The 18657-nt window shown below is 43.2% G+C and overlaps 1 protein-coding gene across 1 annotated transcript; it reads right to left on the reverse strand.

Annotated features, from left to right (window-relative positions):
- Positions 1–1978: 1978 nt before the first annotated feature.
- On the reverse strand, positions 1979–18657 carry ZBTB8OS (zinc finger and BTB domain containing 8 opposite strand). Its single transcript, XM_084652180.1, has 7 exons — positions 18522–18657; positions 13844–13868; positions 10572–10693; positions 10269–10351; positions 9803–9855; positions 8150–8186; positions 1979–6933 (listed from the first exon to the last, which is right to left on the reverse strand). Exons 1-7 carry the CDS (start codon positions 18607–18609, stop codon positions 6847–6849), a joined length of 495 nt encoding a protein of 164 aa, XP_084508306.1. The 5' UTR covers positions 18610–18657; the 3' UTR covers positions 1979–6846.

Here is an 18657-nt window from a genome sequence, read left to right on the forward strand (position 1 = left end):
GAATTGAGCCCCTAATCTACATTGCTGAGCTATGTGAAAGGCAACTTTCCCTGTTCCTGGATGTCTTTTTAATCCTTAAGAACCATCTTGGTAGAATGCTCAATTATGTGGACTCAGCAAAAACTTTAGATCCTAGAAACACTAAATTCTTAGTGCTAAGTGCTACAACACTTCAAAAGGGAAATGCAAAAAAGAAACACTAGCAGTACAGAATGGGGGAGCTCATGAGTGGGGAATGTCAGCCATATGAAGAGAAGCCATAGCTGTCTCCCATACCCACTTCCTAGTTTTCTCTTTTCTCCCAACATAACTGCATCCGATGAAGTGAGCAGTAGCTCACAAAAGCTTATGCTCAAATAAATTGGTTAGTCTCTAAGGTGCCACAAGTACTCCTTTTCTTTTTGCAGGAGAACAATGACTTTCATGAGTTAAAGGTAAACAAAAGGTTCTTGAACAAGCTTTGAAATAGGAGGCTATAGACTAAGTATCAACAATGGGCCTGATTCTCAGCTGTATCCCAGCCCCCTTCACACTGCTCCAGTGACCTAAAGTGACAGCAAACCTGGCAGAAATGGCCTTTAGAGAATTACAACCTGCCGGCCCCGGGACAGTTCTATGCCACTATTTCCTTATAGCCCCCAGTGTAGGAAATGTCAGGACAGAGATGGAGTGTGGCCAGAGCATGCTTGTGCTGTGGTTATCATCAGGTGCTGAATTGCCCCTACGGGGCATATCTATTGCAGCTGGAGGCTGAAAGTAGACATGATATGGCTAAATTTCAACAGGGGCTGAACAGGCCTTCAGACAGTCCAAGTGCTAGTCCACACTAGAAGTGCTGCAGCTGTGCCTCTGGTGAAGACACTCTATGCCAACGGGAGAGAGCTGCTCCCACCAACATAGCGCTGTCCCCACTGACACCACTCGGGGTGAGGAGGCCTATTCATGCTCCTGAGCAACGTAAGTTATACCGACATAACCTGTAGTATAGACAAGCCCTTAGAATACAAGGAGTGCAAGTAGAATTTGAACCTGTTTTTGGCATGTCCATTCTCCATTCATTAAGGCCTATATATTTTAAATGACTATTTAAAATATAAATTGGTTTCTTACCTTCCAAAGTTTTACCCAGCAAGTGTCACACCTCCTAAAAGCAAAGCATTTTCTTGCATTATTACAATAATATTTTCATATAGTATCTTTTACATACTCTCTAAACACTTTTACAGTTAAATGAAAGTTACATAGAAAAGGGGAAAAATTAACTTTTAATTTTAACAGGTATCAATTATGGAGATATACTTCCAGCAGAGACTTAAAAATAGCTGAAGTTGAGGTGAAAAGATACATAAGGCTGTTCTAAACTCAAGGAGCTGCAAATGTGGTTCTTACCTACAATAGCAAATTTCTTATCCGTTGTTCAGCTGCTCCTGTGCTTCCAGTGCATAGACCAATATAGACCACATGCATACATCTTTTTAAAAAACTATATTATCAAATACCAAAGTGGCTAGATTTTATGGAGGGGCAGAGGAGACCAGTGCTAAGATAAGTGAATAAAGGGGAGAGGGAGAGAGAGAGAGAGAGAGAGAAAGCATGTGAGGTTGTTCACAGTAAATCAATAGAAGGCTTTGAAATCAGGATCCAAATTAGTCAATGGGGTAATTCTATTGAAGTGAGTAGATGGAGTTACTTCATGGATGAGTTGGGCCACAGAGGACATTTTTTCCACTATGCACTGAAACAGATGAGGATCTAATAGGATCTGTGATGAGTATGGGGTTACACTTGTTTTAATGTGTGAGAAAGTAGACAGAAGCATTCTGCACAAGCTGAAATCTAACAAACCTACACTATCTGTAAATGCATGAACGATGCTCTTTTCAAAGATTCAGCCTTCCCAAAAGGTAATGCATATATTTAAAAATAAATATGAAATACAATTAAGAGTATGCCCCAAAATAAAAAAGTGAGACACCTATTTATGTTTAATCTGAGCAGGAAACTTTTATTTTTTAAAAATAGAGCATTCCTTTTGCATCTTAAAACTATTTATTTTTAACTACCAGACTGGAGAGGTTTCATTTTGTTAGATACATATTTACATTTGTGTCGTCATTTGTCATTAATAAAATCAACTACTTTTATTTTAAAATAGTGAATTCTCATAGTTTTCAATTCTTTACAGATAAATACACTTTGACAAAAGATTTTTTTAAATTTAAATTATTGCTATATTGTATATATATTTGAATTCCTTTCAAATGTACTATAATAAGTATGGCATGAGTGAAATATAAGTGGAAAAAAGACTGTCCTTTAATATTAAAGATATAACAAATGTCAAATTTCACCCACAAACACAAGCCCTTCTTCATCTGCAGGGGAGCTACATATGCACCTGTGAGGTCAGCACTTTCCACCCCTCCCAAAAAATAAAAGTTATTGCATTTAAATATTTTAAAATATAACATGTTTTCAGAGTATAGATTTTTTCAAAGCCAGAACCGGTTGAGTATGATCAAAAATCCGACAGATCTTCGGAGTTTGAGGAAGGGAGTTCAGTCCAGTTGTTGGTGAAAATGTGTACGTCATAGGAAAACATCAGAATTGGCAACCATGTTGATAGTTTCAGCAGTCTAAAGACTGCATGGGAACAGAAGCTGAACTACCTTCCCCATTCCTTGAGAAGGTCCCCGTGGAATAGGCCTAAGCGACCATCCCGGCTTGTGGAAGAAGCTTGTACTGCTATTGGCTGTGGTGCATTTATTTTTACAGACTGAGGCTTTCACTCTCCAGAGATTTTGTTCAGGAACCAAAATACACTGAAAAAGACCTTTGCAGAGGGTGCCCATATGGTGGTGAGAGAGAGCCCTCATTTTCATATTTGCACGCAGAGCATTGCACAGGAAATCCATTTCAACTTTAGCAGTGAGGTGGGCCCATACAGATGCCAGGGAGTGCCAGTTCGCTCATTCAGGGCCCAGCTGAATGATTCCAAGAGGCACCAATTTCAAGTCTCTCCTGACTTTTTCAGATGGTTCCACTGAATGCCCACCATTTTCCATGTTTAGAAAAATAAATTAATATCTAACATTTCACATTTTCTCCACAGAAAACATTATTTCCCCCCCCCCCCTCATGATTTGGGCTCAAGCACCACCCACTCCCTGCCTCTCACAGGTAGTGCCTTTTATTGCAGGAGAAACACCCCAGCCTCCTCTTAGGACACCCTGCCCTTCTTACAGCAACAGCCCTCCCTCCTGCCCTCTGCTTAGCCCCCCACCCTTCACAGGGGCTCTGGCCACCGTCTAGTTACAGGGGCAGGAGGCCCCCTCCTCAAATACGGTCATACAGAGATAGTACCTCTAATTCCAGCACCTATAGGTGAGGCTGCACCCCCTGGCTTTGATTTCCATCAGACAAGGGTTTAGTTTTGTTCAATGGCTTTCAGCACCCCCCTCCCCCACCACCCACTCTAAAAATTGCTCCAGCACCACTGGCCTCACCCCACCTCCCCCATTCTTACCTCTAGCCCCATCACAGGCTAGCCCTTGCCACCCTGCCCCCTCTATCCCCTCAGGATGGGCCCCAACCTCCCCTACAGGGCCTTCCGCTCACGCTTCCACTGCTGCTGCCCCTTTAGCTTTCCTCACACTGGGGACCGTGCTACCCCCCCCCGCCCCATGCCAAAAATCGACCCGACATGCCACATCCAGCCCCACCTGAAACTCCTTCAGGCACCAACGGGAACCGAACCCGACCCGCCCGAGGTTGCTCTGGTGACAGAATTCCAACTCGACGCACCATTGGCTGAATACAGCCACCTGACAGCCCCTGGGAAGTTGGGCCAACTATCTTGTCTTCCTTCCCCCTCCCCTGTGATAGGTCAATTAAGATGACTGATTGACAGCCACATGGTCCAATAGAACTCCTTCCTGATTAGCTGCTTTGAGGGGGTGGGACCTGACCCAGTGCTCAAACAGCTCTGTGGAGTAAAAGCTCTGCAGAGCTTCCCGCCAGCCCCGCATCAACTCCACGCTGCTCTTGGCTGAACAAATCGGCAGACCGTTTTTGCCCAATGGGGTGAGGAGTTGCCTCGAGTGAGGGACAGGGGCTGGCCTGGGTGGGAGATTGTCCCCGTTCACCCCCCGGCCCTCAGAGAGGTGATGTCTTTTGGTTCCACTCTTATGCTATAAACCCTCTGCTCTCTGGCTCCACCCCACTAGCCAGCGTTGGCCCAGCCATGTCCTGCTGGGGGCCGGCTTCCCTCATGGCCCGGGCTGGTTCCCCCACCTCATATTGTACACCGTATTACGCACCCACCCCACTCGCATCAGCTCAACTAGTTCTCAGGCTCGCACACGCACACATCCTCACTCCAACAGGCAAACGGGACATCACCCCAATGCAGCCAGCTCTGGGGTGCAGCCAACACAACTGTACATCTTGCAACAGCCTGAGGGAGGGGCAGTTTAGCCAATATGTCATTGCCCATGTGTAACAGAGTTGCAGAGGGTCAACTGGAAGGAGAGGGAAGGAAAGTGGTGACGGTATTTGCCCTGCTTCACCTACAAAACTAACCGCACCACTCTCTCTCACCTCCAGGAGATGCTGCTCTCCGTAGATGGTTATAAACACCTGCACAATTAAGTCAACTTTATTTCACACTATACATGCAACTAAATTGAAGAGATTTTTAAATGGCCATGTGCACAGTAACATGATTGTAAGAAAACCCGTTCCTCCCTTTAAAGGTGGTCTTAAGTGAAACATTTTAAAAAAGAAAGCTGCTTGAAGTGGGCAGCTCTTTCTACACTTTGTAATTATTTTCTCAAAATACAATGGAAGAAGGGAAGGGTACTAAACACAGTATTAACCTTTCCTAGTTATAGTACAATAGACTCTTCTTTTTTGAGGTAGTGGGCAGTGGGGTTCGTTAGCGTGATGATGTCCCAGTTTTATAGGGACAGTCCTGATATTTGGGGCTGTCTTATATAGGCAACTATTACCCCCAACCCCCATCCCAATTTTTCACACTTGTTGTCTGGTCACCCTAGTTCTGACATGCTATACTGAGCCAAACAGACAACTGCAGATAAGATGTTACTGATACCTGTTGGTGATTTGCTCCTACCCTCTTTCAAACATCCCACTTCCTATGCTGATAATAAAAGGAGAGCTAGTAAGTGGTCATTTCAAAAAGATGACAATTGTCCTGCATGGATCCTATATGCAATAATGTTCAAACAGCAAAGAACAGTTACTCGCACAGTTAACTTGTACACTACTGTGAAAGATACGGGTCCCAATTCTAGTTTGCCCCTGGCAGCATGAAGGTGCCTTAGAGCTGCTGAAAATATAATTTACTCACTCCTGCCCCCCAAAAAACTCCACTTGCTGTAATTATTCTCTTTCTCCTCCCCACTAACACACCCACAACCATCCCTTGCTAGTAAAGGCCAACCCAAAATATACGTTAGCATTTAAAGAAAGACATAGGAACTTTCCGCACTGTTTACATGCAAGGTCTCAGAACTGTATAGCACAATGAAGAACGGTGAAGTTTACACACACTTCTCTGTAGGAAAGGTGTTCAGTCAGAGTTTGCCTCCTGCATGACAATGCATTGTCCTACAATGGAGGAATGTTCTGTACCATTTCTACGGTCTTAAGAAAGAAGTAGCCAGTTTATTGACTGCCATCACGGGAACAGGAGAGAAGTGCCCTTCATATGCCAAGATCTAATTGTTCTGGGACATGCAAATCCAGGTAGACTCCCTTCTACCCCAGAAATGGTGAACGCAGCCTCTGCTTGTGGGAAGGGCAAGAAGAAACATTAGTACTGTACTACACTTACATGGACACATGCTCATTACAGTAGGAGTTTACCAGTGTTCTATGGAGGAGATCCAGTACCACCTAGTGGCATCTTTTCACTTTAACACAGACAGGTCAAGATGGACTTTTACCATGGTAAATCCTTTCATTAGGCCAGACTAGCAGCAGAGATCTCAAGGTATGTCTACACACCAACTAGAGACTTGTGGCTTACCCGTGCCAGCCGACTCAGGCTTGCAGGGCTCTGGGTGTGGGGTCGTTTCACTGCTGTGTAGACTTCCAAGCTTGGGCTGGGGCCCAGGCTCTGGGACCCTGTGAGGTAGGAGGGTCCCAGAGCCTGGGCCCCAGCCTGAAAGCCTACATAGCAATGGAACAGCCCCACAGCCTGAGCCCAAGTCGGTTGGCATGGCCCAGCCATGGGTTTTAGTTTGCTGTGTAGACATGCCCTCGGAGGCTTTAAATAAAGTGAAACAGAGATGCCACTTTGGAATGAGCAAATTAAAATCTATATCAAAACAGTGCAAAACAGAGGAGAGGTAGTTTCTCTAAAAGAAGGCAAAAAAGTGTTCAGATCTATGACACTCTAGTCTTCTCCTGCTCCTGTTAACTCAATAACATATATTTTTGGCTAATAAAAATAACCCCCTTTTGATTTCCCCACCTACATTCAAAAGGAACCCAGTACCAATGCTGGCCTTTAAAAATCGATATAAAAGTATCAGTGCTACTGAGAGACTCCCTACAAATCCCTTTCTTTTCACCAGAGAAACTTAGCTCTCCTTTCTGGATATGCAGTTCCCAGCCTGGTTCACCATCCTCAGAGTAAAATCATAGGTGGCTATTCCCTGTTATTCCTCCTCCCAGCTGATGGAGCATCTTACTGGGTCTAAGTATTACAATACATTTATAGCCAACTGTTCCATTATTTCCAGACGGATGACAGAGTTCGTGTGGGACCTTTGCCAGCAATGACAAGTATTCACTCCTTTCAGCAGTTTTCTTCTTGTTTTAGATATCGATGATCACAAACACTTCTGGAGTCTCTTCTTCATAGATCTGCATTGCTGAATAAGTTATTGCCTTGACCTCAGTACCCTAGAGGGAATGGGCACAGGAAATTAGAGTTTGTAAACCATGAGCCCCAGCAGTGGCTCTGTATGAATCACAGCAATACATGAATATTTACTGGCTTCCTGGGAATGCTATTCAGTTTACAGTAGTTTTCAAACTGGGGTATATGTACCCCTAGGTGTATGTGAGCTCTCGTTAGGGGGTACATAAGAAAAATCCTGTAGTGGCAGACAACGCATTTTATTTAGTACAGAGATTTTCAAACTGTGGCGGGGTGCCCCCTAGGGGTGTGTGGAAGAACATTTGGGGATGAGCGGGGACACAAGGTGGCTTGGGCCAGCGAGGCCAGGCAGCTCAGGGAGGGAGTGCCACCTCCACCCCCTGCCTGACCTCTATGTAAATGGAAGGCAGAAATTGGGGAGGGGCACATGATCCCACACACCCTCCCCCACCTATGTCAGATAGGGGCATGCAGTAAACTATATTATTTCGAAATGGGTACAGAGCCTAAAAAGGAAAAGGAGTACTTGTGGCACCTTAGAGACTAACCAATTTATTTGAGCATAAGCTTTCGTGAGCTACAGTTCAATTCATCGGATGCTAAGGTGCCACAAGTACTCCTTTTCTTTTTGCGAATACAGACTAACACGGCTGCTAAGAGCCTAAAAAGTTTGAAAACCGCTTAGTTTAAAAAAAAAAAAAAAATCCTTCCCCAGAAGCACAGCTGTGCTGCACTTGTTAGGAGTGTAAAGGTTGGGACATCAACATGTAGTAACTGGTCTAGGTGATGGGAAAGTAGCAGAACAAAGTTACTTTCTGCACAGCACCAACTCCCATCAACTAGCCACAACAGAACACAGTTTGGATGATGTGGGAGGGAAATCAGGAAGGATTAGATTAGTTTATTACTGAATCTCTAGAGAATTTACAACAGAGCAACCTAATAACTATTATGCCAGTGTAAGCACCCTGACTTTGGATTGGTTTGCATTTCATTGGCTCAACTAGACAACAGACTTCTCATTGCTGCTAGCTCATGAGTAATCACCCAGACACTCAGTTTCAGGAGTGCTAATTGCTGCATTCACAAATGGCAGTTAGTGAGCAAGAGCTTTGGTATCAGAGGCAATACTGACATCTAATTACGCAGAAAAGTTAGTAACTGGCTCTCTTAATAACTTAGGAGAAAAGCCTTTGTCATACCCATGAAACCATAAGACACAGAGCAATTGTTACATACCTGAGGGTGTTTGGGTAAAGAGAACTCTTCCCCCCACCTTAGGGAACAAACAAAAAACAAACCCACAGATAAGTGTGAGGAAATTGTTGAAACTTTGGTTTAATTCAACAACCATCATTGCTGGAATTACCAGTGCAAGTGAGTCACTTAGAGGAAATCCACTTTGTGGAAAGGTCAGATTAACTCTCCTCAGTAGTTCTCTCATAGCGTAACTACTGAGGTGGTGTGGAGCATAGTTACTATCTCAGAGAGCTGAGCCATCCCAGCAAAGATACTAGTTATTTGTACCTTGCTTGTTTAAATATATAAAAAGCCTCCTGTTCCAGGCTCTAGCCTCTTGGGCAATTTTACAAGCTATTAACAGAAGAAAAAAAAAGAAAAGTAATTCAGGGAACAACATACTACACCCTCTCTAGTAGTTAAAACGCGCAACTCCCACTGTAGGGGAGAGAATGGCACACCATCCCTTGTGCCCCATGGAGGGGAATTTTTCCAACTAATTGCTGGAAAGGTCACTCCCATAAGCCAGGGTTGCTAGGAGAGGTGTGGGTGGAAGAGAGAAAGCATGAGCCAGTGGTTAGGCAGCAACCCATGACATAAAAGAATAGGGGTGAGGCTCTTCTACAGAATTCCTCTGTGATCTTGGGCAAGTCACTTAGCCTCTCATGGTCTCAGTTCCCCGATCTGTAAAATGGGGATGATAGCACTTCTACACCTCACAGGGGTTTTGTGAGGATAAATATGTTATAGCCTGTGAGGCACTAAGATAAAGGGCCCAAGAGAAGGACTTAAGATAGATAGAAGGGAGAGGAGAAGAAACAAAGCCCATTTTCCTTTCACTTATGCATTAGAGATTCACTCTTAACAGTTCCCCTATAGAATTGGGAGGATTGAAGCTATTCTGGTCCTTCCAAGTCTCCTCATGCAAGTACAATACACACAGTGTACCATCAGCTACAACACTGAAAAGCTAATCCCCCCAAAAAAATCCACTGAATCATCAACATGTATGTAAATGCTATAGTTGTCGTCCAGTGGGAGCGAAACTGGGCATCTATGGCATTGTCTAGACTAGGGCTACACCCACACCAGGAAAATGTATTAATTAACCATGTGCTAACATCCTAATCTTAATAAGGCTGCTATAGTTCAAACACTTTAAACTGGTCAAGATAAAACTTAAGGGGAGTCTAGGGTTTAACTTCATCAGGTTAACATGTTCTGAAGTACAACTGCTTTGTCTCAATTAGACTTTTAGAAGAGGTTAGTTAGATTGAGCTTTAAATCCTAAATCTAGAGAAGGCCTACAAAATAGGGAGAAGGAAGCGGAGAGACGTTGATTTGCCTACAGTCCCTGTATTGTATTAAGTAAATCCCTGAAGTTCTGGGCTCAGATTATTTTTATTTCCGGTCTGCTTCCAAGTCTTTGATAGCAACTGGCTGAAACACATCAGAATAATAAGTAGTATTATACAGTTTTACAAAGATTAGCTGATTAATCCTCATGAGAGAGAGCATGATAGATACTTAAATTTTATATACAGGACAGACACAGATAGAAGGACTTGCCCAAGGGCCCCCCGACTCCTTCCTAGTCTTTATTCACTGGTTTTCAGAATTTCACTCTTAAATGAGATGGTGTTGATTACTCACCCAATGGACCTTATTTTGTACCTCATTCGGTCAATGTGAAGCACTTTCACCTCCTGCAAGGAAAAAAGAAACAGGGGAAAAGTTGCCTTTAAGAGGACTTCTCATATTGATTTATACCACCGGATGAAGACTCCCAGTGAACATGCCTCGATACAAAGCCAATATTCACATCACCATCGGAACCTAAAGCCAGCGTTTGAGCAGCCTCAGAGACACACTGGTGTTCAGAATTCAGATGTACACAGAACAGTTATTATGGTATAATGGCATCTATTCATTAGCTTTTACAACAGCAAAACTAAGAATATGTGCCTTGCCTCTCCCTATCCTTGTGTCTACAATCCCCCTGATGTGTTGGCGGGTCTAAGTGTTTTGTTGGTTCCACCTTTACTGCCCCAGATACTGCTGTACCTTTGGCAGGTGTTGGTAGGGAATAGTCCTGTCCTGTAAGATGGAAGAGACTTACCCTGGGTACGAAGAACTGGTCAGCACTGAATTTATACAGCCACTCATTCAAGAAGTTATAGAGAAGAGAGAGCAGGTCATGTCCTACAGGATAGAAGCAGAGAGAGAAAGCGACTCAACTGGGAGCTCGGTCAAGAACTTCCCAAACATTCTTTCAGTCCATATCAAAGGGGCAGTTTCCTGATGACAAAGTACTAGAAGATTCAGCCAACTGAGATTGGCTCCTTAGATGTAGTACTGACCTTTTTATTTCAATGCACTTCTCTTTCAAAGAGTTCATACAATAGGCTCACTGCCTTCTTACCTTCTGCCTCCACTTCTATAGTATCCAAGGGTTCAACCGTCTCTGTATCCGTCATGTAGCCAAACATGGCCATAGCACACTGCTCAAATGTCTCTTCCAAGGTATCTCCCCAGGCATGTAACCTACAGACAGCAGCATTACTCCATCATACAATAGTAACCAAGAAAGTGGGGGGATGCAGATGAAAGATTGGGGTGCTAGTATAAGTGGGAAAGGAAGTGAATGCAGAGAAGTGCAGACCTGCCATTACCTATGAATAGGGGCATTTGGGAAGAAGATTAGGGAAGCACTGTTGAAATATAGCAAGAGGAAAGGAGCTTCCTTTTGGAGGGACAGAGTGGGAAAGTAGAAAATATTTTACTAAAAGAAGTGATGTCCTTCCTAAATATGGACAGTTGGCATGCATGGAAATAGATCACTTGGAAATAAAGAGGTAGCATGAACATCTGAGGTTGAAGAGAAGAGACAAGGAGCTGAAGAATTAAAACACCTCCATGTAGCTTAGACTTATTTCAGGAGCACTCTAGGCATACCTTTGTGACATTCTGTACCTTGGAGGAGCACCCTGTAACTCCCCATATTCCTCATCTGTATATAATTGTGATATTACATATAAACATGCCTTGTAAGGTATCAGTGGGAAGGTTATGATCTGCTGAAAGTCATTTCTCTATGCATTAATGATATACATATATGGATGTGAAGTTATGAGAATTGTGTTGTATGGCTGTCACTAAAACATGCTGTAAATTGGGGAATTAGCCAGATGATAGCTCGCCAGAGGAAACAGCAAGGAAAGTAACTAACACCCAGGCAGGATGTCAAACAACCCATCAACCACCCTTGTCCAGCAAGGGAGCTACAATTCAATGACTCACTTGCATGAGGCCACACCAGAGGAATTGCTCAACCTTGCCTGGAGACTCAGCAGTGCCCTGAGACATGCCTGGACTTTTGTTCTACAACACAGGGGGCCCAGGCTTGGCCTTTTACTCCTTCACCCACCTATGCTGCAAGCAACAAGGACACTCTGAAGACTCCAACTGAGGGGACTGGTCCAGATGTCAAGGGTGAAATCTGTGTATTTTGAACTGCAATATCCAGTGGGGTGAGAAAGACTCCTTAATCTAGTTGTTGCCCAGTCTAATAGGGTTGAGAGTTTAGACTGCATGTTTATATTTTATTTCTGTTGGTAACTAATTGACTTTTTGCCTATCACTTAAAATCTATCTTTTGTAGTCAATACATTTGTTTTACTGTTTATCTTTACCAGTGAATTTGCCTGACGTGTGTGGTAAATCTGCTCAGGTTTTGCAAAGACTGGTGTATGTACACTTTCCATTAATGAAGAAGTGAACCAGTTACTAAATTTGCACTGCCCATCTAGAGCAGTGCAAGACGGTATATTCCTGAGGTCCAATGCTGGGAGCTCCTGGCTCAATGCTGTCACCCCACCAGCTCCTGAGCCCAGGCCCCATTCTGTCCCCCCAGCTAGCTATTCTGAACCCTAGTCTGTGACCCCTAGCAGCCCTGTGTGCCCCACTCTGTCCTAACCTGGCTCTGCAGGCAGGGTGCAGTGATGAACTTCTACTCCTGGGGGAATTCTGCTCCACTGTGCATGCACAGAAAATACATTCTGCCCTAGAAGTGCTGCAGTTCCACCTTTTGCCCACCAGAGGCTGCTGTGGCGCCAGAACAGCCAGCTGTGTTCAGGTGCTGTTGGCTGTTCTAGCGCCACAGCAGCCTCTGGTGGGCAAAAGGTGGAACTGCAGCACTTCTGGGGCAGAATGAATTTTCTCTGTGTGTGGGGGGAAATTCTGTGTATGCACAGTGGCGCAGAATTCCCCCAGGAGTAAATTTCTGGGTGTAACCTCACTAAGATTACTTCTTCTATCACATTTGATGTAAATCAGGAATAACTGTGAAGTCAGCAGGGTTGCATCTATGTAAACTGATGTGAGAGGAGAATTGGGCCAAATATATCCCCTTTGAGCTTATGGAATGCATACCTAAGCATGCTGGGATGCAGGGGTGCTGGAACTAGGGGTGCTGGGGGTGCAGCAGCACCCTCTGGCTTGAAGTAGTTTCTATCATGTACAGGTTTTACAGTTTTGTTCAATGGCTTTCAGCACCCTCACTATAAAAGTGATTCCAACGTCACTGCTGGGATGCTAGATATTCTTTGTTTCATTTCAACAATATGGTTTCTCTTTGGAGGTCATGGGGGGTGGATATATTTATCTATTTCTCTTTTGATAAGTTTGTAATGGGTTTCCCGGGGTGCAGCCTGGGACCGTGGGACTGCTGTGCCCCCTAAACTCTCCAGCCTGAGCTGTGTCTCATAATGCCTTGCTAGTGACCACCAGCAAACCCCTCTAGGAGCTGTGATCACTCAGCACAACCTCATGTGGAGCCCCGCAGCCAGCTAGATTGCATGAATGCTCCCAGAGCCACTCATGAATCATGCAGGGAAAGGCACCAGCCAAATCCCTCTAGCTGAATGGGAATTGGGATGCAAGGCCACATGGGGATTGGGGGAGAAGGGCTGCAGGGACACATAAGGATGGGGAAGAAGGCTGCAGAGACCCATGGGGATGGGAGGTGTGGGGAGACGGGCAGATGTGCCTGACTGAATGAGAGAGGATTTGGGTCAGCAAGGGTCTGCATGAGGGAGGCGTCCAAACTCCCTTACAATCCAGCCTGCCCCTCACCCCCCAAACAAACAAACAAACTGTTCCATACTTCTTCCAGCCACATCCAACAACCCTCCAGGTTCACTTCAGGCTCTTTCTCTCTCCCTCAGCTCCTCCATTACCCCTGACTCCCCCAAGCCTTTGCACTGCTTCCGACTGGTGCAGGAAATACAGTTCTGTATTAAGAAAAGGAGTACTTGTGGCACCTTAGAAACTAACAAATTTATTTGAGCATAAGCTTTCGTGAGCTACAGCTCACTTCATCGAGTTCTACTTCTACTCACTACTCTGAGTTCTGTATTGTAATTTAAATTAATTACTCAAAGTTCTGTGCTAATATGCTTAGTAAGGAATCTGTTTGTCAAAAAAATTTACCAGAATCTTTTTTTGGTTACAGACAAACTTGCTGACAGATATTTTGAAATAAATTACCAAAATAATTGAAACTGGGGTGATTATACTGTGATATTTTGACAAATAAAATATGCAGAATTTTGCAGAATTTTAAAATATTGGGCACAGAATTTATTTTGGCATAGAATTCCCCCAGGAGTAGAAATTGCAGCTGTAAATACTCACTGAACGTCAGCTGTGTGATCCAGATCTGAGGGAGTAGAAGAAGAATAGTTATGAGATCATCATGGTGGTTTAAAAATAAGCAATAATATGGAAGAAAAAGTCAGGTCCTGTTAATAACAAGATAATTTTTTGTGCTTGTTTTGACACCGAAGCTCCAGCTAGTGTGTTAATCTGATTAATTAACAATGACACTTGAAAAGATTTAATTCAGTGTCATCAACACATGTCAACAGAACAGGTTTTTAAAAGAAAAACCACAAAAAGCTAACTTGTTTCTAGTGAAACCACCGATAACATGGTACAATTCAGGGCAGCTGCAACAGTGTTCCCCTTTTGTGGTCCACCAAGGGCACTCACTCTTAAACCTCCAGCTCCCAGCCATCACCTCTCCTGGGGAGAGACCCGCATCTCTCTCCCTCTCCTGAATGGGGTTTTTCCAGGTGGCACAATTCCCTACCTACACGGTGTTATTACCAGCAAGTCAGACTGCCTAAATAGACCAGGGTCTGTGATTTGCTCTTATTCCAGAAGCTATAGCCAGCTTAACTGCCTACAGTTATGCTCTTACACAACTCTAGGTCAGCACTTTTATTCAAGGTGAAAGCATTACAGAGAAAAACACAATTAAAACAATTCTACACATGCAATAATAAGTTTACCAAAGACCATTCCCACCCCTACTCCAGCAGAGGCTCTGGTAGGAGTTAGTCCTTCAAACCCCCCCAAAATGTTTTGTGGTTACAAGTTCCTAACAGCTTCAGCTCAGCACAAGCACATCCATGCATAGGTCAGTCTTTCCTTTATGCAGCCAGGTTGTCTAACTGTATCCAGCGTTTTTTAAAATCAGGTTTTTTTATTAAAATGCTATTCTAGGCCATTCCACCTTTTATCCCCCTCCAATTAATCCATTCTTTGGGTCAGCTCATCAACATTCAGCCCCTCCCTGTGCTTGTGCTCTGACTCCCACTTGCAGAAGTCAAGCACAGACAACGTAACCAAGTTAATTTTACAATTAAAGTGTACTCCCACCTCCATTGTAGGCAAAATACCCCAGAGAGGACTGAGCTGAATAAGAAAAAAGCAGCCGGTGGTACAGAATGTATTTTGCTGCTTGCATACAACAAGGTGTGGTGTTGTAATTGATAACAATATTCTACACCATAATTTTGAAGCATAATGTTGATGGATCAGGACTGGATACAAGAAGTTGGGGAGAACTTAAGAACGGCCATACTGGGTCTGACCAAAGGTCCATCTAGCCCAGTATCCTGTCTTCCGACAGTGGCCAAAGCCAGGTGCCCCAGAGGGAATGAACAGAATAGGTAATCATCAAGTGATCCATCCCCTGTCGCTCATTCCCAGCTTCTGGCAAACAAGAATCTAGGGACACCATCCCTGCCCATGCTGGCTAATGGCCACTGATGGACCTATCCTCCATGAACTTATCTAGTTCTCTTTTGAACCCTGTTATAATCTTGGCCTTCACAACATCTTCTAGCAAAGAGTTCCACACGTTGGCTGTGCTTTGCGTGAAGAAATACTTCCTTTTGTTTGTTTTAAACCTGCTGCTTATTAATTTCATTTGGCGACTCCTAGTTCTTGTTTTATGAGAAGGAGTAAATAACACTTCCTGATTTACTTTCTCCACACCAGTCATGATTTTATAGACCTCAGTCATATCCCCCCTTAGTTGTCTCTTTTCCAAGCTGAAAAGTCCCAGTCTTATTAATCTCTCCTCATACGGAAGCTGTTCCATCCCCCTAATCATTTTTGTTGCCCTTCTCTGAACCTTTTCCAATTCCAGTATATCTTTTTTGAGATGGGCCAACAACATCTGCATGCAGTATTCGAGATGCGGGTGTACCATGGATTTATATAGAGGCAATATGATATTTTCTGTCCTATTATCTATCCCTTTCTTAATGATGCCCAACATTCTATTCGCTTTTTTAACGGCCGCTGCACTGAGTGGATGTTTTCAGAGAACTATCCACAATGACTCCATGATCTCTTTCTTGAGTGGTAACAGCTAATTTAGACCCCATATTTTATATGTATAGTTGGGATTATGTTTTCCAATGTGCATTACTTTGCATTTATCAACATTGAATTTCATCTTCCATTTTGTTGCTCAGTCACCTAATTTTGAGAGATCCTTTTGTAGCTCTTCGCAGTCTGCTTGGGACTTAACTATCTTGAGTAATTTTTGTATCATCTGCAAATTTTGCCACCTCACTGTTTACCCGTTTTTCCAGATAATTTATGAATATGTTGAATACGACTGGTCCCAGTAGCAGCTCCTGGGGAACACCACTATTTACCTCTCTCCATTCTGAAAACTGATGAGTTATTCCTACTCTTTGTTTCCTATCTTTTAACCAGTTACCAATCCATGAGAGAACCTTCCCTCTTATCCCATGACAGCTTACTTTGCTTAAGAGCCTTTGGTGAGGCACCTTGTCAAAGGCTTTCTGAAAAATCTAAGTACACTGTATCCCCCTTGTCCACATGCTTGTTGACTCCTTCAAGAATTCTAGTGTATTGGTGAGGCATGATTTCTCTTTACAAAAAAAGAAAAAAAACCATGCAGACTCTTCCCCAACACTTGAGCACTTGATTCCCACTGACACCAGTAACTCAGAGGACCAGGCCTAAATGCCTTCAATTACATGGCGGCTCCCTAGTATAGCTGCACTTTGTAAGGCATTAGGTTTACATTTAAAAGTGTCGTTAAAAAATAAATTTCCAAACCTGTGCAGTTAAAGCAGATACATGAACAGTCAAAATACTGGTCATCAGCCACTAACTGATCCAAAAAAGTGTATACATGGACTGTACAATCCATTGCAGACAGATCTTTGTACAGAGTCACGTACAGAGTAGTCCAGTGAAAGGGCTAACGAGTCGTGCTCCGCGCACTTACAGTGCAAGATGCAGACATTAGGCCCGATCCTACAAATACTGCCCGTCAGCTCTCAGACAGCTGCTGAGTGAAGAGCACTCTTGAAAATCTGACCAATAATTCTTACTACCTTTAGTAGTCTTATTGACTTACGCCTAGTGTTAGCGTGATCACGCCCAAGATGGCACAGTTTCTCCATTTTATTATTGCTAGTGCGGTATGCTCCAAATCCTGATTCCCCCTTAAGATTATGAAAGACAATTTTAAGCAAAACCTCTCTTTCTTAAAAGGCTTTTTACAGCTAGGTTTTGGGATGTGTGTGTCAATAACGGTTTTAAGAGAGGACAGTGCACTTAACAAATAAAGAGTACGATGACCCTAAGTGACAAAAATCTAATTGAGAGCAACGTTAAGGGACAAAAGTAAGTGAGCTAGCGCTTGAGTGAAAACATTAGTTATTAAAATCAATAGGGGAAACCTAGAATTGGTGTATCAGTGTTGTTGCATTGTCAAACAACATATAAGTTAGAGAACCAAATTTCAAAGCAAAGATGAATACAGTCTATACCTCCTATCTCTAGCTAAAACAGATTTCTGACAGCTCTTATGAGATATTAAAGGTGTTTACTGCATCAACACAGCAAACAAGTGATGATGACTAGATGTCTGTGACAGTTTCTTCTTTTCCCTCAAGGCTGAGAAGTGTCATGTGTCCGTATTCTGCAGGCCTACTGCACAAGCCTTTTCTGTTCATTTATAGCTTTTAAGCGGCCAACACCCTAATATGTGGCATTGACTTTTAAACCATTAAGAAGGATTACAAAACGAGGAACCCACAATATAAAATTGATCTTAAATTATGTAATATTAATTCTTTAAACACATATGAAATTTTCTACATCCACAATTTAGGGATCTAGAATTTAAGTCAACTCACAGTAACACAAAAGGTGTGTGAAATTGTTGGAGACAGATTTAAACTTAGGTCTAAAATAAGTAACATACAACAGATCATTACAGCTGAAGCCACCCTCTTGGCTCCATAATCACTTACCTGCTTTGTAAATAGTTCCCCTACCAACTATCTCTAACAAACAACAGCTATAGAGTCTAATTCATTTCAGCCAGAGAATAAAAATCTTCTCTGATTACAGAAGGAAGATTGGCTCCCTTTTGACTGGTGGAACATGCTGCTGTCATTAGCCTATACTAGGCTTAAGAGCTGAACAAGTCCTGAAACATATGTTAATAAATTACACAAACTACTCTCTCAAAGAGGCACAGCCTAAATAAAACTACAGTTAGACCCAGGCTGCTTCCTGTAAGCACCTAAAGCTATTAAATCAAGGCAGGAAGGAATTCCTGGGGAGGGAAGGGGAAAAAAGCCCAGGCAAAAGTCTTAAAGCAGCAGATTAAAGCACATAATGCAAAAACAAAACAGAAAAACATGTAGCGAAGAAGATGGAAAAAATACATTATCTCAAGCATTTGTTTAGAGACAAGAAACAGCTTAGAAGGAGTGTTTCCCTGGATGCTTTTGATGAATAAGTCATTGTATAGTTATTTACATCACAGAAAGGCACAAAGTAATTCAACAAATTAAGAATCACAAACAACCCCTACAGTTAATCTACAGGCACACACCCACAATCTGAAAGTGAAAACAGCATGCAGCACCCATGTATTAAGGAGACTCACCTTTCCAGAGTCCCCCTCACCCCCACCCCATGCCCAGCACCCCATAGACTATGTCTAGACAAGGCTAGGAATACTCACACTCATATTTCTTATTGAGGGGCGGGTACTTGGCTTTAATGGCCTGCTGGTCCGCTGTCAGATTATAGTCCCTGTAGTTATCTGCCATGATCACTTTAGTGTACACTACTCACTTCCTGCTTTATAAAAATGGCCA

This window comes from Lepidochelys olivacea (genome assembly GCF_965140295.1).
Source record: "Lepidochelys olivacea isolate rLepOli2 genome assembly, chromosome: 19".
Classification (NCBI taxonomy): Eukaryota; Metazoa; Chordata; order Testudines; family Cheloniidae; genus Lepidochelys; species Lepidochelys olivacea.